This window comes from Carcharodon carcharias, chromosome 10 (assembly GCF_017639515.1).
Source record: "Carcharodon carcharias isolate sCarCar2 chromosome 10, sCarCar2.pri, whole genome shotgun sequence".
NCBI classification, from domain to species: Eukaryota; Metazoa; Chordata; class Chondrichthyes; order Lamniformes; family Lamnidae; genus Carcharodon; species Carcharodon carcharias.
This window is the reverse complement of record NC_054476.1, coordinates 43,916,885-43,943,565: the sequence shown is the minus strand read 5'-3', so window position 1 is coordinate 43,943,565 and position 26,681 is coordinate 43,916,885. Positions and strand designations below refer to the sequence as shown.

Sequence of the window (26,681 nt, the reverse complement as noted above, 5' to 3'; positions counted from 1 at the left end):
CACAGATGCTGCCAAACCTGCTGAGTTTTTCCAGCATTTTTTTGTTTTTATTCCTGCTTTAGTGTGTTTAGAAGGCTGCACAGCAAAAAAAGAGCATTGTTAAGGCTCTGCAACTGTAGTTGATTAGTCAGTAAGGATGCCCTCTGATGCCTCTTGCAGTGGTGAGCGAAGGTGTGACCTTGGTTGCATCACAGATGAGCTTGGCTTCCTGGGATTAGGATCCTCTTCCTATCCACGTTTGCCAGCGTTCACTCTGAAATGTGTATGTCATTCCAAAGCATCCTACACTTGTCCCTGGATATGTGCCTTTCTCAAAAGTTTGCAGTGTTAAAATAATCAAGGAACACCGTGTTTACTGTAATAACAGCATTATTACACCTAAATGTGCCGAAATACAGGTTTCTTTAATCTTTATGGCAGAATTATGGTATACTAATGGCATAAGTATTGAAAATCAATAAAGGCATTCGGGACAATAATCTCACAGATAAACAGTAGGCAGTTCAGAAAATATTGGAGGATTGGCTTAACCTGTGTAACCACAAGTCCGCCAGCACCATCAGTATAAGGGCGGTGGGGAGTCAGGGGGTGGGGTTGTTGGGTAGTGCATTTGGAAGACATAAAGACTCTACAGTGCCAGCATTAATTCTGTTCTGTTTTATAACTTCATGATATCCCTTTTCTAGCATGCATCTGATGCAAATGGACTCTGTGCAGCGTTGGATGGAGGACTTGAGATTGATGGCGGAATGTGAGTGTATGTGCATACTTCAATCAAAGCCCATCAGTGTGGATGGCGATGGACTCAATGAGCTTGTCATAACATCTCAGCAAAATTTACAAGACAGCTTGCAGGCACTGTTGAAGAGAGCATGGACAATCACTACAGAACTGTCCAACATTTTCTACAAGCTTGAAAAAAATAGGTGGCAACGGATTCACAGCGCTGCAGTGAGGGTGGACTGTCACGTCAGGTCTTTGATAAATGAATACAACAGTTACACTAGGAACGCTTCAGCAGAGATACAACAGGTAATGTTGATCAGATCCGATTTAGTTATTAATTATTACACAAGAACTAAACAATATAATTGAGGTATGATTAATTAAAAACTGTATAACTGCAGAAACTTTTTTTTTAGATATTTCATTGTTCAGTTACATTTAAGAGTATTTCTAGATTACTGGGAGGTAATGTTAATGGTGGTAAAGGCACAATTATTCGACTTAATGGGAGACCTGCAACACAGACAGTATGCAGCCTGATTTTAATAACTATAGCAGAACCTAAGCAGAGAAATTGTTTCTCGTTCAAAGTTGTGTATTTGTGAGGGAATTGGGAAGTTTTCAGCCTGGTTGTTAAATGGAGTGCCTCACTTTAATAGGATTGCTCATCTTGATGTAGTGATCATCTGCCCACTGTAAGTACTGACATGCCAACTCTTGTGAGAAATGTGATTTGTAAGTAAAAATAAGCCTTGTTTTAACCTTGTGATTTTTAAAAAATAAATCTCAGGGTTTCTTTTTATACTTTCACTGTCCATTTGTCCACCTCCCTCACCAGAAGCCAAGCTTGCTAGTCACTGATCACCTAGTACCAGAATGCCTTGACGGATGTCTGCATCGACCAATCAGTAATGGCTGCCCAAAAGAAGATGAGGCTAGCCCCACCTGGTTTTGTTTCAATTTGTCCCTCTCCCCACAACTTTATGATTCTTAAAGGGCAACATACCTGCTGTGCTCAAAGTTGCAACTTGGATTACTGTAGCTGCAATTTGCATGAGATCTTTTTCGTTAAGCTAATAAGGAGTTATTGTGGTCTTCCCATCAAACAAAAGGTGCCTCCTTTTCTAGAAAGTCATAACTAATAAATAACTAAACTGTAAAACAAAAGGAAACTTATTAACTTAAATATTACCACCCTTGTCCAGCGGTCATCCCAACCATCATCATTGTAATCTTAAACTGAGGGTGGTGGCTTAATAGAGGCCTTGCATAGTGAGAGCCCCATGTCATCTCTTTTTAGGAAGGTCCATTGAATTAAGTATCAATCAGATACTTAACTGGACAGCAACTGGCCTTCCTTGCGATGATGGACCCTGAGGGGGGAAGTCCTGCCCACTGAGAACCGCCAGCGAATCACAGACTGCAACTCTATTGAACGGCAACACCCTGGGGGAAGGTGGTGGTTGCTGGTGTTACGGCGCCACCTGAGGCCCAGCTGAGAGACTAATTTAATATCAGTTGAAATATCACATCTGTGTGCTTTAATTGCGTAGTCATGTTACTGTATTTCTTCCTTTTCATTTGTTTCTGTTGTCTCTTGTCCATGCTTTCTATCTCCATTTATTCTCCACGTAGATTGCTGTATCTTAGAGGAAAAATTTCCCCTTACCTTTTCCTTTTACTGGTTTGAATCTGTGTTCTCTTTTAACCTACTTAACATTTGCTTCTTTAAATTTCATCAACTGTTGTTCTGTCTAATTAGGTATTTTGTCTAAGTCATCCTGTAACTTCTTAGCCTCCTTTCTCTGATTCCATTCTATTCCAAATTTGGAATTTGACCACTTTGCATTGAGTTTCAGAATCTCTCAATTATGTACATAGGAAATAAATACTGTACCCTAGGGCACCCATTCATATTCCCCATTCCCCCACACTAACATAGCTACTGTAACGAGTAGTCATTGTTTTAACCTTCAGTCAGGTTTTATCCATTTCCAAATTTTAGCCTGACTTCCCATAGCTTTGAATTTCACTAATAGGTTTTGGCACATAGCTTTATCAAAATCGTTTTGGAAATCTAGGCAGACCACACCATAGAGCTTTCCAGAGCTCACTTAGGTTGTCAGTTGAGGAAGTCGGTCAGGCAGAATCATCTCCTCCTGCATACACGTCGACTACAGTTTGCAAAGCTATCATTCTACAGATAGGTCTCAAGTTCACACCTGATAATTATTCTCCTTACTTTACTCATAGTGGAAGTTGAGACAAATGGGTCTTTATTGTTGTTTAACTATGCTGCTTGTGTTTATAAGATTACCCTTTTTAATGTGGGCATCACATTAGCCTCTTTCCAATCTCCTGGAGGAGTAACTGTATTTCTCAGGTTTGAAGCTTTAATTTTTTTAGGAGAGTACACTTCTATAACTTTCTTGTTCAAAAGTAACATTTTGTTTCCTTCTGTGCAATAATTCTGGCTATTAAAGAAAATCTATGGGAAATGTTTAGTAATTGTGGAGTGGAGATATATGACCTCCCCCACCACTGCCCCTCCCCCACATCCACCACTCCACCCCCCCCCCCCCCCCCCCCCCCCCCCCAGCATCTAAATGTACCTACAGTGAAATGGGCACCCAGTGCTGGCAAGGAAATAAGAAATCTCTTCCCAACCTCAGAAAATCTCCCAGGTTTGTTAACCAAAGTTCCCAGCATTTGTATTTCAGCACCTCCACTGGGTTGCACCTAATCACAGGTTCGGGAGAGCCTAGTTAACATATCCTAATGACAGTGCATTGACCTGGAATGTTAACTCTGTCTCCCTCTGTCCACAGATGCTGCCAGAGCTGCTGAGTATTTCCAGCATTTCCTCTTGTTATTTCAGACTTCCAGCGTCCACAATATTTTACTTTTGTGTTAACGTATCCATTACTCGCAAACATTAAACCAATACAGCTAGGAAGACAACATTACAATCATAGGTTGATGTAAAACACTAGCAGAAAAACATGACACAATATTGCATTTTTGGAAATCATAACTATGACACTGTCTGTGTAGAATAAGCGCTAAATAGCACCAGGGAAAGTGTGCCTGAATTTGAAGATAAGACTGGTAAGTTAACAATGTGACAGTTTCTGTTCAAACCATTCAGTTATTTCACAGAATCACAGAAATGTTACAGCACAGAAGGAGGTCATTCAGCCCTTTGTCTCTGCACCGGCTCTCCAAATGAACAATTCACCTAGTGTCATTCCCCTGCTTCCTCCTTGAGTAACCCAGCACATGCTTATTTTTCAAATAACAGTCTAGTTCCCTTCAGAATGCCTCAATTGAACCTGCGTCCACCACAGTCTCTCTCTCCCCCAGTCTCCCTCTCCTCCAATCTCTCTCTCTCTTCCCCCCCAATTCTCTCCCTCTGTCTCTCCACAGTCTCTCTCTCCCCAGTCTTCCAGAGTCTCTCCCTCTCTGTCTCCCCAGTCTCCCTCTCTCTCTCTCCCTCTCCCCAGTCTCACTCCCTCCAGTCTCTTGCTCTCATCTCTCACTTTCTCATTCATCCCTCTCTCTCTCTCGCCTCAGAATCTCTCTCTCACTCTCCCCAGCTTCTCTATCTCTGGCAGTGCGTTCCAGACCTTAACTACTCGCTGCTTGATAAAGGTTTTCCTCATGTTGCTTTTGCTTCTTTTGCCAATTATTTTATATCTGTGCCCTCTCAGAAAGGGGAGCTGTGCTCAGGTTCCTTTTGTTTTGTAATATAGTTGTTTCATTGATGATGACCAATGCACATTATTGGCTGCATGCATCCAAACCTAATCAATCTCCTCAAAGGAGACATTTATTCTAAATCATATTTGTTTCAATCCATGTCTGACTGGCTGAAGAATAGAACATTTTTGTTTATGCAGGCTCTTTCCCTGTGTTACTTTCTATGAATTCATCTTGGTCTTAGTTAACTCAAAATTAAATTTCCCCCCCTGGGCTGGAACAGGTAACATCTATTACAGCTCCAAGTTCACGTATAAGAGAGGTGACTGACTCTGTCTCTTTATGCATTCTCTCTGACCAGAGAGAACAGGCAGACTGTGTACATGGTTTTGCCAGAATAGAAAGCTTCTCCATGGTGCAGGCACAGAGACGTACTGCAACCACTTGGCCATAATGCTGGATTAAAAACCACTAGATAACAACAATTCCAAACTAATTTTATCAAACAACTCATTCAATATTCTATACAAAAGTCAACTAAGCGTCCTTGTGCATTCTCATTGTGGCTGTCTTGCAGGTGCCTTTGCTGGCCTACTGCTGCAATGCAGTGCTATACAAGTGGCTGCGGTATGGTTGGTGGAATGTTGCTGACTTTCAGTGGGGGAGTTTGCAGATGGCCTTCAGGATGCTCTTGAGCAAAATAAAAGCAAAATACTGCACATGCTGGAAATCTGAAACAGAAAATGCTGGAAAAACTCAGTAGGTCTGGCAGCATCTATGGAGAGAAACAGAGTTAACATTTTGAGCCTGTATGACTCTTCTTGAGCAACTCTGGCCCTAGAAGATCGGACTTTAGACTGCACCACCTTGGCATGGGGGGCAGCAATCTGGGCTGGGTGGCTGTTAGTTGATAAGCAACAGCAAGAGCACTGGCAGAGGGTGACAAATGCTCTCAGATGAGAGAGAACAGGCTTGTGCTTCCCTGAGCAACTAACACTCCCCTGGGCCTCAGCAACCCTAGTTGTCTGTTGGAGGATTGATTGCTGGACTGATGTAAGGCCTGCAAGTCTGCAAGTCTTTGCACACTAGCATCTGCAGCCAAGATGGTAACAGCCTGAGCCTTCATAGCAGCAAGCTGGACTTGCATGGCCTCAATATGAGCTCCCACGACAGCCCTAAGACATTGGGTGGCTTCTGCTTGTGCTGCAATGGAAGCTGAGACATTGGCCATGAAACATGGCATCATGGATTGGTCTGTAACTGTTCTCATAGAGTTGGCCATCATTTTCCAGCTGGAAGGAATGGGATCCAATGTTTGCACAAAGTCCAGTGCCAGTTGGTGACTGATTCCTTATGGTCTTTGACATTGACAGCAATGGCCAGCCAATACTTAATTATGCATGTCCACCTACTTTTCTGTCTCATTGAAGTCCTTATCTAAGTATTCTACAGAATAACCCATGTACAACCTTGGTCTCTGGGAAACTGGCACGTGTGTGACCCTTTCCCTCTGCCTTGGTTAAAGGCCAGTCATGTCTGGTGACTCACCACATGCACATCCCACTTCCAGCTGCCCTCTAAAAAACAAACAGGCTTGGATTTTCTCTGAGTCAGGTTACAAATGGCAGGTGGGGCCCGAATTCTAGATTCCCAACACATTCCCGGGCTGTGGAATTTTTGGGAATGCCTTTAAAGGATGCAGGCTGCTTCTTGTCAATAGCCCACGTTGGCACCCTGACCTGGCCAGCTTCATTGCAGAGATAGGTATCACCTACTCTTATGCAATTTTCATGGAGTTGGGCCATGTTTTTAAAGAGCCGTGATTCATGGCCCCTTAAAGGAGTCGTGAACCCTGGTATGCATGAGGGGACATTTTAAAAGGTAGGTTGAAATGACTCCTATGCCAAGCACTGGCACTTCCATGTCCATTGACCCACTGTACACTTTCTACAACCAACGAACACCACAGTATAAAGTTGAGTGTCAAAAAAAGGCTCTGGAAAATGTAATCGATTGTTTACTTTCTGCTATGAAAAAAGTCTGCAGGTAAGCTAATAAAAGTTTCAATCATCCAGGCTCTTTGCTGTTTCAAAAACCACCAACCACAAACACTTGAGATCACTTACTTGTGTGGATAAACATTGCGAAATTGAAGCTAGAGAGAACGAAATGTCAATCAAACAATGTTTCCTCTGTGAGCAAGTGTTCTGTTATTCTAATAGATGTCTGGGCTTTCAGCCAAGCTTCATTATGTATGCTTGGCTGCAAACTGTACAGTGCACCATAGTACACTGCACAGTTTTATGTATATCAGGTGTAAAGAATGTATTTCACCTAGAAGAGTATTGTTTTGTATCGTGTGGAAATTAATTAATTAATTAATGTACTAGTTTGTGTGATGCCACTGAGTTACCTAACAAGGCAGGATGGTCATAAATTTAGAGTAAAGAGTCATTGGAACATAGGAACAGGAGTAGGCCATTCAGCCCATCAAGCCTGCTCTCCCATTCAATTAAATCATGGCTGATCATCTACCTCAACACCACTTTCCTGAACTATCTCCATAATCCTTGCTGTCATTAGTCTTCAGAAATCTTTCAATTTCTTTTTAGAACATGCTCAATGATTGAATTTCCACAACCCTCTGGGGTAGAAAATTTCAAAGATTCACCACCCTCTGAGTGAAGAAACTCCCCCTCATCTCAGTTTTAAATGGCCTATCCCTTATCCTGAGATTATGTCCCCTGGTTTTAGACCCACTTGCATGTAAGAGGTCCCCGTTTCACCCCCCCTCCCCCCACCACCCCTTACAAACAGTTCTTGGACTTTAGGATTTATGAAGAACAAAAATACACAGACACAGGGTTTGGCTCAGCCAAAACTTAGTTGTTTCATTGTACCCACTAATATCCCCAGTACAGATACCTCTGTGATTAGTTATAATTCCACAGAAAATCCCCCCCAAAAAACAAACAACCCATCCCTAGTGCACAACGCCCTCAGGTTTAACTGACAGACCCCAAGCTCATAAAAAATAATTCGGCCTTTTACAAAAGTTCCCCAAAACTGACACAAATACCCCAGTTTAAATCCTCGTGTGGCTAGCTGAAATTAACACCTTCAATTCTCTTCTGCGAGTTGACCACTGTCCCCCTTTAGCCCTATGACTTGTTTAAATCTGACAAACCACACACAAAAACACTACGCCTTTGTCCCCAAACCTTATGAAACCCTCAGACTAATATCTGCACGATTTGGCTGAAACACTTACAATCCCAACATGGCTGGTCTGTCCAGTGTTGATTGTAGACCCTGAGTCAAGATGACCAGCCCTGACTCTTCTTCTGACTGCAGTCCCCACACTCTGATATGCTCTTCTTTTTATAATGATTCAACTCAATGTATCAAAAATATTTCCTGTTGTTCATGCTGGTCCAATGTCAGGTAGTTAACAGCTTTTAGTTTATTTCATGCATAGTTCAGACAAATATGATCAGCTCATGCTGGTTGAAACAAGTCATTCCATGGAAAATATATCCCAGGCGAATATGATCAGCTCTCACATTGTTAAACAATTCTCTTGCTGTTTTGAGGCAATACAGTAATAGCATCTGGCTGAGGTTGATAAAGGTTTGAATGATCCATTTCTGTCCATGAGGGGGTCCAATCATAGTTACAATGACCAGATTCCAGTACCATTGTCTATGATAAAAACAAAAACAGAATTACCTGGAAAAACTCAGCAGGTCTGGCAGCATCGGCGGAGAAGAAAAGAGCTGACGTTTCGAGTCCTCATGACCCTTCGACAGAACTTGAGTTCGAGTCCAAGAAAGAGTTGAAATATAAGCTGGTTTAAGGTGCGTGTGCGGGGGGCGGAGAGAGAGAGAGAGAGGTGGAGTGGGGGTGTGGTTGTAGGGACAAACAAGCAGTGATAGAAGCAGATCATCAAAAGATGTCAACAACAATAATACAAAAGAACACATAGGTGTTAAAGTTAAAGTTGGTGATATTATCTAAACGAATGTGCTAATTAAGAATGGATGGTAGGGCACTCAAGGTATAGCTCTAGTGGGGGTGGGGAGAGCATAAAAGATGTAAATAAATAAATAAATAAATAAATAAATAAATAAATTTTTCTTTTTATAATGGAAATAGGTGGGAAAAGGAAAATCTATATAATTTATTGGAAAAAAAAGGAGAAAAGGAAGGGGGAAACAGAAAGGGGGTGGGGATGGGGGAGGGAGCTCACGACCTAAAGTTGTTGAATTCAATATTCAGTCCGGATGGCTGTAAAGTGCCTAGTCAGAAGATGAGGTGTTGTTCCTCCAGTTTGCGTTGGGCTTCACTGGAACAATGCAGCAAGTCAAAGACAGACATGTGGGCAAGAGAGCAGGGTGGAGTGTTAAAATGGCAAGCGACAGGGAGGTTTGGGTCATTCTTGTGGACAGACCGCAGGTCTTCTGCAAAGCGGTCGCCCAGTTTACATTTGGTCTCTCCAATGTAGAGGAGACCACATTGGGAGCAACGAATGCAGTAGACCAAGTTGGGGGAAATGCAAGTGAAATGCTGCTTCACTTGAAAGGAGTGTTTGGGTCCTTGGACGGTGAGAAGAGAGAAAGTGAAGGGGCAGGTATTGCATCTTTTGCGTGGGCATGGGGTGGTGCCATAGGAGGGGGTTGAGGAGTAGGGGGTGATGGAGGAGTGGACCAGGGTGTCCCGGAGGGAGCGATCCCTACGGAATGCCGATGGGGGGGTGAAGGGAAGGTGTGTTTGGTGGTGGCATCATGCTGGAGTTGGCGGAAATGGCGGAGGACGATCCTTTGAATGCGGAGGCTGGTGGGGTGATAAGTGAGGACAAGGGGGACCCTATCATGTTTCTGGGAGGGAGGAGAAGGCGTGAGGGCGGATGCGCCTCTGTGGCAATTCTGCTAGGAAAGGTGAAGTGTGAGGTTAGGGACTGTGAGGATGTTTAAGTGGATGAAGGTGTTTTGGGGTTATGCAAGGCAGTTGGTAGGTATAGGAGGGCTATAGGTGCCTTACTCAGGATGTAAAGTCAAAGTTTCATCATGAGTGCTGCTTTAAGAGGGTCAAGAGTGTGGTGTTGCCCAGAATGCACAGGAAGGAATTATAGAATATGGATAACATGCTACATTTGCCCATGCCCATTGATTAGTCCTGACTGTGGTACTCAATACCAAATATGTTTCATTGCAAGCAGCACAACATGCTGGAAGAAAAACAGGCCCAGGAATGTGAGGCTCCTTGTATGACTTGGAAGAGGACTCAGATGTCTTCCTTGGTGAAGCCAGTTGTGCTTCTTGTAGGTGCTTCCCAGTGGGCATGGGTGAAACTGAGGTGCCAGTTGAGACTGAGATGCCATCAAAAGATGTGATGAAAATTGCCCTTGAAGCCACTTATCAATCGTTGTCAGACAGTGTTCTGTTACCATCTGCTGGGCATCTGTAGAGTGGTCTGTGTTGCATGGAATTTTCCTGGGTAGGTGGGTAAATTCATAAACTTATACAGTTTAAACATCAAGTTTTACCAGGGTTGAACCAAAAGTATTTATGTTAACTACCTAGGAAAATTATATGTTACTCACTTTGCTGGTGAACAGTGTAATTTTCCAGCACAAAAGGTATAACTATGGCATAATCGCAGGGATGTGCTGCTGGAGTGCACTGGAGCACCGCACCAGCACTTCCTATTTAAAGTCTTTAATATTCTCCACTGGATAGTAAACTCTCCTTTGCTGATTGGCCATCCGTAATACACCCCACTTGATTGTGCTTTCCGCTGATCTCAGTGAAATCCACTCCATTAATTGTCTGACTGGATTTTCAATCTGTAAGACTGGTGTTGATTTTAATCCTCACTGCCTCCAATGTTGAAGCTACTTGTTTCCAGGAGTAACACATGCAGAGGGATTGGGCTCATTGATGGCAACAATCGGAACTGGAGGAAGTTCTCTCGCAACCCGTTGGAGCTGCATGACGTGTAACGCAGAGCCGGCCAGCACGGGGACCATGTTGAGTAAATTCTATCTGCAGTATTATGTGGGGCACAAGGGCAAGCTTGGCCACGAGTTCCTGGAGTTTGAGTTCGGGCCAAATGGTAAGATATGACTGGAATGCCCAGAGCTCACGGTGTGGCTGTGAATCCGAAGCTTGGGGAGGTTAAGAGGTGGCAGAGGGAAGGCCAGGTCCAGGGTCCCAGGCCACACGTTGCTGCTGCTAAATGTCGCTGAGTCAGTGTGCAGCAGCAGCAACAGCAGTAACCCTCCTGTACAGACCTTATAACTCCCTGCACACAGTTTTCTCAAAAACAAGCATTTCTGGGTCTTTGAAGCTCAAGATCTAAAGCAGCATCAATATCCCTATTTACTTAGTTCTGTTGAAGGGTCATGAGGATTTGAAACGTCAACTTTGTTCTTCTCCGCCGATGCTGCCAGACCTGCTGAGTTTTTGCAGGTAATTCTGTTTTTGTTTTTGTTTTGGATTTCCAGCATCCGCAGTTTTTTTTTTCCATTGTCTGTGATGTTGGCCTTAGTTATATTACAATTCCTTAACTGTATAATCAATGTTATGTTTCTTGGACCATTGTATAGGTTAATCAGTCTCTTAATTGCATTAGCCAATGACAGGTAATGGCTTCTCCCTGGTATCATTGTCCCATGGTAGCAAACAGTCAATGTCCAAATCCTTTTGATGAGCCACTGTCTTTTACTATATGTCTGAATTAGCCCCTTTGCTGCCCAGCCCTGTGCTGTAGGCTGCAACTTGACTTTTGCCTTTTATAGTTCAAACACAAGGTCAAAACATGTCCATGGGTTTGGATTTTTATATTCCAGAAATTTCCCAGTTGGAGGGGATTCCTACAAACGTCTTAACTACATCTACCCTGTCATGGCCTGTAAGAATTCTGTAAGTTTCAATGAGATCACCCCTCATTCTTTGAAACTCTAGGGAATACAGACCCAGTCTCCCTAATCTCTCTTCGTAAAACAATCCCACCATTCCAGGGATTAATCTGGTGATCCTCCCTTTGGCAAGTATATCCCTCCTTAGATAAGGGACCAAAACTGTACACAATACTCCAGGTGAGGTCTCACCAAGGCTCGATACAACTGCAGCAAGACATCTTTACTCCTTTTGCAGTGAAGGAGAAACTGATTAATAGAATTTTAAGATGTTTTAGTAAAGTCTGATTTTGGAGGCCAAAGTTGCAGGTAGAATGCTATATTTTTGTTCCCAGTATCATGTGGCTACTACTTCAGAGGAACACTGCCCAGAATTATAACTCAGGTCTGAGATTGGGTTAAGGTGTACTATGAAGTTCAATGTGTTATTACTAATTTGAGTTTTTTAACAGATTAACAGATATCATTCTGTATGTAGGTGTTTTTTGGTTAAAATTAGGTCAGCTCTGCCAGCTGAAAATGACTTGTTCTATGCTGGATTGGAGAGGATGGCCAGAATTTTCCAGCTGATGTGCGGATGGCGTAACCCGCACATCAGCGCGTAAAATGACACGCGCTGACCTCGCACAAGCGCGCCGGCGTCAGCACATGGCATCGTAATATTTCGGTGGGCGGGCACGATCAGTTTGCCCGCCATTAATTGCAGGGCTCGTGCTTGTTAAGCCCCTTAACTTGCCAATTGTGTACGATTTTGAGGGGCCCGTGCGAACTTCGGGTCAGCGCACGGGCCCAACAGGCAGGCGAGTAGGAGATTATTTAAGAAAACTTTTGCAATGTCAGGATATGTGGACTCAGAGGGGTTGTTCATGTTTTTCACCAAGTTATAATTGATGAAAATGTTTAAAACATATCTGTGTGATTGTTAGTAGTTCTCATCGATGTCCATGAGGTTTTTGTGTAATTTGAAACCAGTTTGCAGTCAGTAATCTTTTACGGCCTTGTAGCTTTCCGAGGCCTCCATTTAGCCTGGGGCTATGGGCTCTGACCTCTCCAGTGGAGGCAGCTCCCCTGAGGAGGAAGGGAGGGATAGAATAAGGAGGAGGCCAGGAGTGGACAATCAGCCTCCAAGGGAGGCACCTTTGGGTGTCTAGGCGCAGGCATAAGGGGCACAGGGCCAAGAGGTTGTCAAAGGTGCAAGGGGCTGCAGACAACACCACTATCCAGCTGCCAGGGTATACAGGCGGCGAAGCAGCAACCTCAATATGACTGAGGTGCAGTGCCAAAGGAGGCTTTGACTCTCAAGGGAGACAGTCAACTATATCTGTCAGATGATTGGCCCTGAGATCTCCCCAAACTGTGTGGGAGGACACCCCATGCCAGCGGCTCTGAAGCTCACAGTTGCCCTCCACTTCTATGCCTCTGGCTCCTTCCAGGGCTTGGTGGGTGATCTTTGTGGTGTCTCCCAATCAGCTGTCCACACTTGTGTTAAGCAGATTACAGATGCTCTGTTCAGACGGGTATCCACCTTTATCCACTTCCGCTGCGACCACACAAGTCAGGCACAGGAAACCAGAGGCTTCACAGCCATTACTGGATTCCCCCGTGTCCAGGGTGCAATAGACTCCACACATGTGACCATCAAGGCGCCAGCAGGTGAGCCCGGTGTCTTTGTCAACAGGAAGGGCTTCCACTCCATGAACGTGCAGATAGTGTGTGATCACAGGATGCAGATTCTACAAGTCTGTGCAAGTTCCTAGACAGCTCTCACAATGCCTACATCCTCAGACACTCCCAGGTGCTGGGGCTCTTCAGTGCTCTGGCTAGGCTGGATGCTTGGCTACTGGGTGACAAGGGCTATCCCCTGCGAAGGTGGTTCATGATGTCACTATGCCATCCAAGAACAGAAGCTGAGCTTCAGTAAAATAGGAGCCAGGGCACCACAAGGGCTGTGTTGGAGAGAGCCATTGGTCTTCTCAAGATGCTCTTCCAATGCCTGGACTGCTCAGGTGGCATACTTATTGCCCCCCTCCCCCCTCTGATCGTGGTAGTCTGCTGCACTCTGCACAATCTTGCGCTGGAAAGGGGGGATGGAATTGACAATGAAGACCTTGACGCCCTGGATGAGGCTACACATGATGAATCCAGCAGTGCCTCAGAGGATGAGGAAGCACAGGGCAATGATGAGGGGCACAATGATGACGCGCATTTACACCAAGGAGTCAGGGACATCTGGGACAATTTAATTCAAAGAACCTTCAGCTAGCTCCACACACATGGATCAGCAGGAACAGCATTGCCTGGGACTTCCACACGTGGCACTCAGGTGCTACATCTTCCTCCTTATCAGCTGCAAATAAGGCCTTACTACGGAAACATCAATGTCCACTCAAACACATGATAATTATGTGAAAATGAAAAAAGCACCACAATGAAAAGACGCTCAGCCATGGTAACAAAGGTGGACTTTATTGTGTCCAAAATTAAAGCCCACATGATTATTCGGCAATGTTACAAAAAGGGGTCCCTATTCAAAGGCCAAAACCAAAATCACCAGTGACATACCCGTGGAGTGCCTAAGGTGCCTTATGTGTTCGTTTCCAGGTGCTACATCTAGGTGCCGCCCCATCACTCTGAGTGGCTTGTGAGATAGCCTGCTGACTCTGTTGTCCTATTGGCCTAGATGACCTTGGTGGGCATCCTCTGGTCCGTGGAGACTGTGATGGCCTCATCTGGGAGGGAGTGGCCAGTTCCGGAACGGGCACCTCCCCAGTTGTCGCAGCCTCAACGGAAGCAACATTGACTGGCAGAGGGGCAGAGGAGCTGCTGCCCTTATCCGGAGTACCATGAGAGGAGCTCACAGCGACGGCAGGCAGCTGCTGTGCCGACTTGAGGTCCAAATCTACCTCCCTGCTCACCGCAGATGCATGGGCACCGAGTTCCGGCGCTTGGTGTCCACAACATCTCCCACAATGGAAAACACCACCTGTGGCCAGTACCACTGTGAGGGCTTGCAGGTCAGAGCGTATCCCAATCATATTTTGATCCATTTGGTGGACGCCCCTCTCTATGAGAGTCGCCAATCTCTCATTGAAGGAATCCTGATGCTCTGCCCTGAGGGCGGATTCTTCGTGTGCACTCTGCCTAGACTCCTTTGTCACAGAGAGCAACTGAACCATTCCCTCCTGCAACCCTGCCAGATGCAAACACACTTCCTGCCGCCTTTCCTGAAGCTGCTGCAACGGGGACAACTCCAGAGTCACGTCATCAGTGCTGGACTCAGCATGTGCTTCATCCCCTGCAGCCCTCCACACCCTCTGTCCCTACCATCTCCTCCAGCAATCGTGATGTGCCCTCTCCACTGTTACCTGGGACACTGGCTGATGGTAAAGTCCCCACCGAGGTGTGTGTCTGCGCTGGTTCCTGGCTGGCTGAAATGATGTGCCGCAGGTTGCACATGTTTCCCCTCAGGTGTGGATGTGGGTCTGCGGGGTGGAGGTGTGGGTCGCTCTGGTGGTGATGCTGAAATTAACAAGGACAGTGCATCAGTTAGTGTTCATTCACTTCAACCTTTCATCCCGTTCCCCCCCCAGCCTCATAAGTAGCTCACCCTTCAAGACCCTTAAAAGAAGAACATTGGTGAGGTCCAAATGAGTCAAGCCGGGCCCCAGGCATTAAACACACATGCAGACAGGCTGGTCAGATGGCCTCATGAATGCCACATGGCTTGTTATGAACCAGGGGAGTGGGGAGAGTGCAGGGGTACCTGATGTGGATGCATTGTTGCCTGGATAGTTGCGCGGCTGAGGAAACATTTCAAACAGTTGTGTCATTTTCCGCCGAACACAGGAGATTCAGAGGTCATATTATTGCCCTTCATTCTGTAAGGAGGGGCATAGACCGGGTGGCCAGAAGGCAACATTTCCCCTTGGCGCAGGGATGAGTAACGTGGTGGCATTCATCTAAATTGAGTGCCATGGGGTTCACAGTTGAATTGCTGAGGACCTTCTGGACAAAGTAATGTGGGGCGCACTGGCTGAAAGGGTGCAGGAGGTCCCAAACCCCTGAAAATGGAATAAGTCTTTGGCTGTGCAGAGGGAATCCAATGGCATGTTAGACCATGGTGATAGTGTTCACAAATGGGATAAGGTGACTTTGGAAGATGGTGGAGAGGCTATTCCTCAAGGGGACAAGGGTCCCTCCTGTATGACCCAGACGTCAGAATGCCTCAGTCAGTGAATGATTATTGTTGCAGCATTAAAAATTGCAGCAACCATCAGCAATTTGGATGGTGGGCACAAAGAGTGGGTGGGACTGTAGACCTCAAATGCTTGCCCGCTGGAACCCAGCCTCGCTGCCTCCGACCACCCTGGCCTCCTGCCTCCTATCCAGCTCCATGGCCTGCTCCTCGAATGGGGTGAGGTGCTGGAGGAGAGCGCACCCACCACCAATCCTCAGGTGCTCCCGGGCATTGTGGTTACTTTTTGCCTGCAAAACACACGAGGATTTATTTTTTTTGGGGGGGGGTGTGGTGGTGGTGGTGGTGGTGGTCAAAGGCTAAGGCTGTCTTCTGGGTCAAATGACCTAGACAGACATGGTACTCACCCTTTTGGAGTGCAGAAAATCATTGAAGTGTTTTCTGCACTGTCTGCCAGTGCTTCTGACGTCATCATGGGCACTTACAGCCTCACCCACCTCCTCCCACGCCTGGCTAGTAACATGGGGGGGCTCTCTTCCTCCCATCCTCAGGATACAAAACATCACGTCGCTGGCCCACCTCTTCCAGAAGGACAGCAAGGCATGCGTCCGAGAATCTGGGTGCACAGTGAACCCCGCTGGCCTCTCCTGCAGCCTGCCCCCCTCCTCCTCCACCTCCTCCTCTGCCCTCCTTGGAGCATTTCTACCTCCCTGAGTGGCCATGGTGCACTGCTTCAAGCAGGCTGCCTGGCCACTCTTTAAACAGGCTGCCGGCTTCCCATTGGAACCAGCAGTCTGAGGCCGCCCACCCTTGCGAATATTTTCCCGCTCTCCATGGGAGTCGCTTACCCGCGGGAGGGGGGACCTTAATTGGCCTGCCTGCGGAAAATGGTGGCGTGGCCCGTTTCGCCAGCGACAATCGACCGACGAATGTAAATATCTGCCCGATACTTAAATGATACCAAGTATATATATTGGCTGGTAATCAAATGAAGTACAACAAGATGTAAAATATGAATGCAGGATTGAAGGATCCCTGAAATTAAACAAAGATTAGTCAAGTCATTTTCCCCAGTTAACTTCTCCTTCCATGGAATCATTGAGGAGACAGTTCTATGTTTCTTCCCTGTTGAAACACCCAGATTATTGAGTGATTTTAATGATTTTGCCTCTACTATACTATCCAGAAAGCAATTATGAGTATTGATTACTCTTTTCATGATGAAGTGCTTCCTGACATTAGTTATGAACTTGCCTTTTGTTAACTTATGTCCAGCATTATTGTTTAACTTAAGATAGTGCTTCAGATCCACCTTTGATATTGTGCTTACTTTATTCATCTCCGTTCAGGGCTGAGGAGTCCAGGATCTGGCATGACTCAGTTTTCCGATCATTTTTGCTTGTGTCTTGTATGTCTAGAATGCAAGGTGTGATAAGAACCACTGCGCAGTCTCAGCGTAATAGTCCCAATCTTGCACTGAAAACATTTAGCATTTGGATTGTTAGCATTATTGATTACTGATTTGCAATGACTAAGTGCTAAGTGTGTAATCTACTGTTTCTCCTGGATTTCTTTCAGTCTCACCTGGCTAGCTCAATACCATTCATTGAATATTTTTGACAGTCATTCTTTCTTCTGGAGTGTAATACCTTGCATTTATTTGTATTGAATTTAATTTGCCTGTTCTTTCATTCGTAAATTTTAACATGTTCCTTCTGTAACTCAAAAGCAAAATTCTGTAGATGCTACAAATCTGAAATAAAAAGAGAAAACGCTGGAAAATCTCAGCAGATCAGGCAGCATCTGCGGAGAGAGAAACAGAGTTAACAAACATTTCAGGTTATTGGCCATTTGCCAGACCTGAAAAGAAGATTCTGAAACATAACTTTGTTTCACTCTCTAAAGATGCTGCCTGACCCAGTTGTTCTCTAGTTTCTTGTTTGCATGATCAGATTTTACTGCCCTGGAGGGGAACACCAGCTGGGGATTAACCAGCATCCCACCCTGACATCGCTGTGCCATCAGCACCACTGACCGGTCCATTCTGGATAGCGTGGCATGCATGCTATGTACATCAATGTGCAGTTCCTGCATGTACTCCAAGTACCGCACGTGAAGTTCTCCATGAAGCCTTCTTTCCTATGAACCCTGAGGGCTTGTATCTCCACCCAGCTGAGATCCCCCATCCTCTGAAGCGTCTGCCCAAAGCTGCCTCTGGCCCCTCTTGCATGCTAATGTTGAGTTGATTACCCAGTGTCACCCCATCTAAGCTGGCATGTGGACCTACCAAGGTGATTTTATCTGCTCTGGTGGGAGGTACGCTTGCAAGGTGTGACAGTGCTTCTTCTAAGCTATGCTTGACCTGCTGATGCTGATGGAGATGCCTCCTTGTCTCAATGTCTGCACCTGTGGAAAACACAAGAAGAGAACATGAGAACTAGCCTTGGAGAGCAGAAGCCTCTGCAGTGCTGAAGCTTCCCAATGTAGCTCAGTGTTCAACATTCTGTCAGATGGGGTGGAATACAATGCATTCCCTTAATGAAGGTGCTTCATTCTCTAAACACCATCTCCACCATGGATGCTCATTTTTGCCTTGCCCAGTTCCCTCATTGTCTGCGACCCTGTGATGTCCATAGCTCCCTCTTCCATGGCTGTGATCACATGAAGTTAGGGAACCCTTCCTCTCCCCTGGACTGTCTCACAGACATTATAAGCATGCTTCCCCTGCATGGACAAAAGAAAGCAAGATAGAAATTTTTGGCCTCTATGGCCATTTCCAGCTGCTCCTATTCATTAGAAGCTGTATGTTTCAGCATTGGCAGGTCCTCAGCAGCACTATGGCTCTGAGCCATTCTGGTGGGTCAGTAAGTGCCTTGGATATGCAGTCCTCCCATGATCAGGAGCAGCATGTACCCTAAGTCTCCTCAACTGATGTGTCTCTTGAAGGGTGAAAGCCCAGAAATCTGTCCTGAGGGTTGGGGATTGCACTCCCTTGCCAGAGTGAATAAGGTTATTGAACCTCTTCCTGCATTGGATCCAGTTTCTGTGAACCACACTCCTGATGATTGTGTTAGCTATCTCCGTCGGGCCTGCTTAGCCCCAAAGAAGAGGACCTTTCTCCTCACCCTTACAGACTCGAGGAGGGCCACATCAGTGAATCAAGGGGCTGCACCACCCCAGATTCCAGGCTTTTGGTTCTCCTGACTCATTCCAAGTTTCTCTACGATCTTGCAAACGGAGGGTACAGCAGTGAAACAGCTATTGGCTGCGATGGTCTATTTAAATCAGGTCCACACTTGCACAGTCTTGCCTCTGTTCCCACCGCTTTGGTCGCAAATTGACTGCTTAGCCCATCTTCAGGTCAATTAACAGGGTATCCCTGTGAAACTCAAGGCCAGTGACTGTTTCACCCATCTCCCTGGGGTCGAGTTCAGGACTAGGTCCCGCTTGCTGTTTCCCACCCCAAGAGGGAAATTCCTGCCCCTTATATCTCAGATGAATATCAAATACTGATACACTTAGGGACTTAAAATAAAAGCTACAAATCATTTTGTGAAGAAGTAAAATTAAGAGAGCATGATTAAAACCAATTATTTACCTCAATTATAATCCTTTATACTTTTGTTAATTGAGTTTCTATAGACCAATCAATGTGCAGTCACCAAAGATTATTTTGAAGTCTGTTCTGAAGATAGATATGTGAATAATGTTTCCAAAGAAAGAAATTAGGAAAAATGAACGAGGGTATGGAAAAAATTACAGATTCTTTTGACATAGATGAACATATGAATTAGGAGCAGGAGTGAACAATTCAGCCCCTCAAGCCTGCTCACCCATTTGATAAGATCATGGCTGATCTGACTGTGGCCTCAACTCCAACTTCCTAAAGTAAACATTTAATTTGGCACCTTGTCAAATGCCTTCTGGAAATCCAAGTACACCACATCTATAGGTTTAGGACAATTGATCTTAAAATTATAGCATAGAACGTTATCTCCATGCACTTAAATCAAAATAGTTGAAGTTGTCACACACCTACAGTTGAGAAAAATAATAATGTTTGGAATAATTTCCAAAAAGGATAATGCAGGCACAAACATTGGGACATGGTTCAAAATATTGCTGCATGGTATATTGAAAAAATTAGGGACTAGAGGATTAGGCTTCAATGGGCTGAATAGCTTTTAAAATATTCTTCTGTTGCTTGATTCAGTGCTGTATTAGCGATGCTGTGCTGAAATGATTAGAGTGGGCAATCAGGACCAGCCGTTCTGGTTGTTGTGTTTTTTGTATACTATATCTAATGGACTTCACCTGTTCTGAATGCAATTGGAACAATTCACTTGGATTTAATCCAAATCACTGCTGTTCAGTTGTATCCATCAGAGAGCTCGCTGACCTACATTCACACTCAGTTTGGCAATGCCTCAACTTTAAAATTCTCATCCTCCTTTTCAAATCCCTCCATAGCTTCTCCCCTTCCTATCTCTAACTGCCTTCAGCCCTACAATCCTCTGAGATCTCTAAACTCTTCTGAATCTGATGTTTTGCACATTCCCAATTTTAATCACTCCACCTTCAGCTGCCTGGGCCCTATAAACTCTGGGATTCTCTGTCTCACTACCTCCCTCTCCTCCTTTAAGACACTTCATAAAACGTTCCTGTTTAACCATGCTTTTGGACACCTGTCTTAATATCACCTTATGTGGCTCAGTGTCGAATTCTATTTGAAATGGTGCCACGAAGCACCTAGGGATGCTTAACCAGGCTAAAGATGCCATCTAAATGCAAGTTGTTGTTGCCATATACATTTTTATTTTCAAGGTGAATGCATCCCATTATTATTTGCAAATTATAATTAATTTAATACACAACATTTCCAAATCAGGGAAAAGGTTCTGTATCCAAAGAGACAATTAAATAGCTTATAACAGGAATTGATTGACAAGATTGTGTTTGGTCTTCATTTTCTCTTTATTTCTCTAATGTATGAATATTTTTAAGTCTCACTTCAAAATTACTTTTGACATGAATTTGTAAGCACTAGTAAATAATATTTATTGTTGAGCTTGGGAATACAAAAATGCAAATGCATTTTCAAATACAAATGTTCTGTTATTGTTGGTAGAAAAGACAAATAATTATGCACTTCAAAAGGTCAGATATTCAGTTGTCAGCATCATAGACTTAAACTCAGTAGATTCACGGCCATGACTTACCCACTTAATAATTGCTTTTTATGTGTAGGAAGGAAATGATTCAACATACAGTTTAATTAACTGAGTGACATAACAGTAATTAAACAACTAACATGATATTAAAATTTGAAGCAAATTTAAATCAGGGAATGTAGCACTGTATCCTCTTACTGATTCATTATATGTTGACAATCTTTTGTAATATATCATATTGTACCAATTACACTGCAATCTTACGTTTTCTCTCATTTCCCCCCGCTCTTCTAATGACATTACTGTTCATAGGGTACGGCTTTATGAATGCCAGCAGCCCTCTTCTTCCCTGCCCAAGTGGGAAGTCATTGTGTATAAGCCCAGACCAGGAATGTCAACTTTCTGCTCAGCTGTGATGGGCATCACAACTAAGTCTGATCTGCCTTCCTCACATTCATAGAAGTGCATTTTTCAATAAGCCACTCAGTGTCAGAAGAGAGAATCTCGGGTGATTTTCCTTTCTTCCTTAGCTAAGTTGTGCCTACGTCAGTGGTGTAGATTGACTGTCTCCCTGTCTAAGTTCACTTAAATCACAAGGAAACTTGGAAGTGTTTTGATCTATATGGCTCAGTATTGTACTGCCTGTGACTTTAGGGGGATTCTGTAGCTATCTGAAGATTAAGGCAGCAACTGCTTAGGTGGTACAACTGAATAGATGCCATATATGTATTTTTTTATATGGATCTTTTGGATAGTCTAATTTTTAATTGAAATTTATTGTAAGTTATTTTCCTCCTCTACTACCCTAGTGATGTGCATTAACCATAATTGCAAAAGGTGGTGGTCTCAATATGATATTTTCTTTCCAATAGCAAATGTAATGACTTCTCTGCCAAATTAGTGCCATATATTCTTGAATTATGAATAGTTTTATGCTGGAAGATTCTTTCATGCTGGGAACTGGCTGACAATTGTATAAATTCATTTCACATAAGAGTTTTACCATCAGCAGTAAGAGATATTCCAGTCTGACTTTGCTTTTTAACCAGATTGTCTAGACAATGAGAGTTATTTTAAGAAAGAAAATTATGCTAAATGATATCTGACATATAACTTAATCTATTTCGAATAAGAAACAAAACTGAGACTAATATCTTGTGCAGATTATGCACATTGTAACTTCTGTAACTTTGTTATTAGATTAGCTGAGTTAATGGTGAGCATTACTCAAAGTTCAACAATGGAATGCCCAAAAACCAACAAATATGATTGGACTTTAACTTCAATACCGATCATGCTGTACATACAATATTCTTATTGTACTGTCAATTATCATGTATTTGTTTGTATTTCTCTGCAGTTTGAGAAGATTTTAATAGAGAAATGCACTGCACTGACTAAGATAACCGAAAGGTAAATTTCTGTTTCCCCAGCCTATACTGAATTTCTCTATTTTGAACTCTTTCATTGTTTGACATGTTGAATATGACATTTCTGCTTCGTTGCTCAATGCCAAAGTTCCTATCTCAGATATAAATTGGATAAAAAAAAATTGTTCTAGTCTCAAACTTGATTTGAGAGTTAGAAGACATTCATTTTCTACTAAATACATCAAACTGTATCAAAGTTTTAATTTTAGCATAAAGCTGAGAGGAGCTACAGAGCCTTTTCAAATTAAATCGTTCAGAAACTAATTCAGAAATTTGTCCCCATGGCCATAAATTGCTTGGTTCTTTATGAATACTTAAGTTTGGAAATTAGCCCCCAAAGAATCACAGAATCACACAGTGTAGAAGAAGCCCTTCGGCCCATCGAGTCTGCACCGACATGTGAGAAACACCTGACATACCTACCTAATCCCATTTACCAGCACTTGGCCAATAGCGTTGAATGTTATGACGTACCAAGTGCTCATCCTGGTACTTTTAAAGGATGTGAGCAACCCGCCTCCACCACCCTCCCAGCCAGCGCATTCCAGACCGTCACCATCCTCTGGGTAAAAAAGCTTTTCCTCACATCCCCCTAAACCTCCTGCCCTTCACCTTGAGCTTATGTCCCCTTGTGACTGACCCTTCAACTAAGGGGAACAGCTGCTCCCTATCCACCCTGTCCATGCCCCTCATAATCTTATAAACCTCAATCAGGTCGCCCTTCAGTCTTCTCTGCTCCAACAAAAACAAACCAAGTCTATCCAACCTCTCTTCATAACTTAAATGTTTCATCCCAGGCAACATCCTGGTGAATCTCCTCTGCACCCCATCCAGTGCAATCACATCCTTCCTATAATGTGGCGACCAGAATTGCACACAGTACTCCAACTGTGGCCTCGCCAAGGTTCTATACAACTCCAGCATGACCTCCCTCCCTTTTGTAATCTAAGAAGAAGGTGACATTAACCCTTCCTTGGTCATATCATTAGAACAGTGTCCAGAACTATGTGATAGTTTGCACCATGCTTTAACAAAGTTGCTGCAGTGTTCTGATATGAGTTTCAACACAAAGGGTGCCTGATCGAGGGACCTGGCATCGGGAAGGGGAGTGGGGGCTGTTGAAAGCCACCCCGCTCCAAATGCTGCTAACCCCTCTTCCTCTCTCCCATAACCTCTGCTGCGTGACCCCCATCCCTTCCTCATTTGCCTGTGGCCTTGTTCCTCACTGATATGGGGTCTCTGGTGAGTGCATTGACAGCAGCGGCTTCTGCTCCCTTGGCACTGCCTGCAGTGGACAGCTGCTGGTCTCTGATTGGCTTGCAGCTCATGGTAGGTGGGATTTCCACTCACAGGGTCCATGGTCCCAGGGAAGGCTTGTTGCTGGCCACTTAAATGCCCGATTGTCAGACCTTACCAAAAGGAGACGACGTGGTCTCTTGCCAGTTCTCCAGCTGGTGGGTGAGATCCCTGTTGTTTGGATTAAATTCCACCCAAGATCTTTCAAATACATTGTGGTACTCCATGGTTAGCCACTCCTTTAGCCAAAGAGTTTTTGTTACAGCTATAACATTGGCATCTGACTGACAATATGAAAAATTGCCTAGATATGTCCTATCTAAAAGAAAAGGATAGATCCTTCTGCAATCAATTTGCAATCTGTCAGTCTCCTCCCATTTAGCAATGCCATCAAGCGACTCCTATTCACCAATAACCTGCTTAGTTCAGGTTCCACCAGAGCTGTTCACCTCCAGACTTCATTGCAACCTTGATCTAGCCAAAGAGCAAGAATTAAATCTTGAGAAGTGGTGAGATTAGTTGCTCTCAACTTCAAAGCAGCATTCAACTGGCTTTAGGACCAGGGAGTCAGAACAAAACTAAGGGGAGTAAAAGGAAAAACATTGCCCTAGCTGATGTCATAACTGACGAAGGAAGACATTTATTTTGTTGAAGGCCAAACAACCCTTGGCTCAATAAAAGATTCCAAAGTGTTCAATATTCACAATTGAAAATAGAACAGCCCAGGCCATCCTACAGCAGGACCTGGATAACATCCAGACCTGAGCTGACAGGTAGCAGAAAATGTATGTGCTAGGTAATGGCCATCCTGAACAAGAGAAAAACCAACCATCTCCCTTTAGCCCAACAGGACCTCCAACATCTGTCCCAGCAGCATCAACACCTTGGGGCCAGCATTGACCAGAAACTTGACCAGAACTAAACCACCGATCTCAACACCTGGGCAACAAGAGCAAGACAGCATAATCTGATTAAACTCTGGCCACCAACTAAAGCCTCATCAAAACTGCCTGGCTCTTTCAAAGAGTAATCCAGTTAGTCTACTCCCTGATCTAATATCCCTGCATTTTTCTCCTTTAATTATTAATCTAATTACTTTTGAAGTCTACTATTGAATCTATATTCACTGTCCTATCAGGCAGTCCATTCCAAATTCTAACTACTTGTTGCATAAAAACAATTTTCCTCGTGTCACCTCTGGTAATTTTGCCAATGTTCTTAGTCCATGCCCTCTGGTCATCAACCTTTCAATATTGGAATCAGTTTCTCTTCATTTACTCTATCTGAACCTTTCATGATCTTAAACATCTTAGGCATTTTACAATCATGGAATATATATCTGGCTCAATATTTAAATTTAAATTCTGAAAATTATGAGTGGAAAAAATATTTAAGACACAACTATGAAAATTTACTGAGCTGAAACTATACCAACTCCCTATATATCATTCCTTGACTACCATTCAGTGTGGCAGTACTACAATGATTCTCAGTTTTAGTACAAAGCAAGGTTACTCTTAGACCAGATCTACTTTACAACTTAGCCACAATTGATATAAAATGCATGAAATTATCTGAATCTATTTATTGATAGAGGAACACTTTAATAAATAATTCAACATCATCACGTATTGATTGTGAAAATCACACGTTTGATTTTATTGACTGAGTTGGATCATGAATATTGAATAGTAATATTACAATGTCTTAATCCAATCCTTATCATTGGTTATAATGAAGAACCATGTGTCAATTTGGCTCAAAAGCTAATAATGAACATCCCTGTCAAAGGGTTTGTGCCCCTTATTAAAGGTGACACACCAGTATGATGATGAGATACTGCTGCATTGCTGGAGGTTCCACCCTTGGTGTGAGGTGTTACAAATCAGCTCCCATCTACGTCTTGTGGTTCAGCTGGATGATAAAAACCCCATGATACTTTTCAAAGAAAAGCATGAGGTCCTTCTGGTGTCTTGGTCACAATTTTGGCTTCTCAACCAGTTTCACTATTAACAGTAGGAGCAAGATTTTAATTCACTCAAAATCTATTCACTGGCACAGAGTTAAAATCAGGTCTTAACTTATTTCTGAGAAGATGCTGGAGTGATGCACTTTGCCATTAGATCCAGAATTGCACTTCAAATATTTAATTGTTTTTGGAGCATTTTGAAAGTCTTTAAAATATTTAGATGCATTTAGGGAATATATAAAGGTAAGCATTATTATCCTTTCCTGTACCTTGGATGAGTGGTCCAGATCCACTTGGGTCATTGCAGCAGCCCTTTTGGTTTGATCCAAGATTGTGACCAGTTCACATCTGCAAAACAAATAGCTAAAAAGGAAATTGCCTTTATAAAATTAGCTTTCAGATAATACGGCCAACTGTTTTGCTTTGGGGCCAATCTTCAAAATAAATTGTGGGACTTGGCAGGGCTAGAAAGAAAGGTAAAAAATAAGAGGCTTTTTTTTAAAAGACGGAAGTGAAATCCTAAAATAGTAAGGGTACCAAAATGGAGAGAAGTTGGAAAAAAGCCAGATGAACATAAGTGTAGTGTTTTATCATTTTTTTAAAGTGCTGCTTATTTTAGCTCTATTGGGTGGATTTTATTGTAATAAAGTGAACATGAATAAGTTTGTTACTATAATACTAGTATTGTTCCAATTTAAAAAATAAATAACAGTGTGATTGCAATTTTTCTTGAACATGCTAATAGATTGGAAATTAATCCCAAAGGTTAAATTTAATTCCTTCCTTATAGCTGTATGCATGATGAAGATGAAACAACAGTAGCCTCTATGAAAGCTGAGATCGTTGAAACCCTGATATCGTTTAGTCATTCTTTCAGTCAGATGGTGGAACTAGCTTTAACCCATGAAATACAGGTCAGTATCACAATGTAAATTATAGCTCTCCTACAATCCCCTTTCGACTGGCTAGAAAGATTGATAAATTCAATTTAAAAACCTCCTCGCAAGCTAATTCTTTCTTCATTAAGTATTTGCCTATTCTGTGATTAGTTGTCTCTTTAGTTCTCAGTTGAATTACCAAATGCACGATAGTCAGAAATTTTATCAATTTTTAATGATGCAAATTTGAGGATATTTTGTTAAAAATTTAATATATTTTGACTTAGTTTTTGTAGGATCATGTTATCAAAAGCCATTCTTACCTGCATTTAGTCATGGAGGAAATGCAATAATGGGCAGAATCTTTAGGTCGGCAGGTGGGTGCAATTGGTGGGTCC

At 43.4% G+C, this 26,681-nt stretch overlaps 1 protein-coding gene across 1 annotated transcript in view; it reads left to right on the top strand.

Annotated features, from left to right (window-relative positions):
- The first annotated feature begins 687 nt into the window (after positions 1–687).
- LOC121283523 (protein inscuteable homolog) overlaps positions 688–26,681 on the top strand; it is a 281,439-nt gene continuing 255,445 nt past the window's right edge. Inside the window, exons 1-3 of the mRNA XM_041198199.1 lie at positions 688–1,032; positions 22,071–22,123; positions 26,196–26,319. Of these exons, the coding sequence (XP_041054133.1) occupies positions 688–1,032; positions 22,071–22,123; positions 26,196–26,319 (522 nt within the window). The remainder of the gene's footprint in view (positions 1,033–22,070; positions 22,124–26,195; positions 26,320–26,681) is intronic.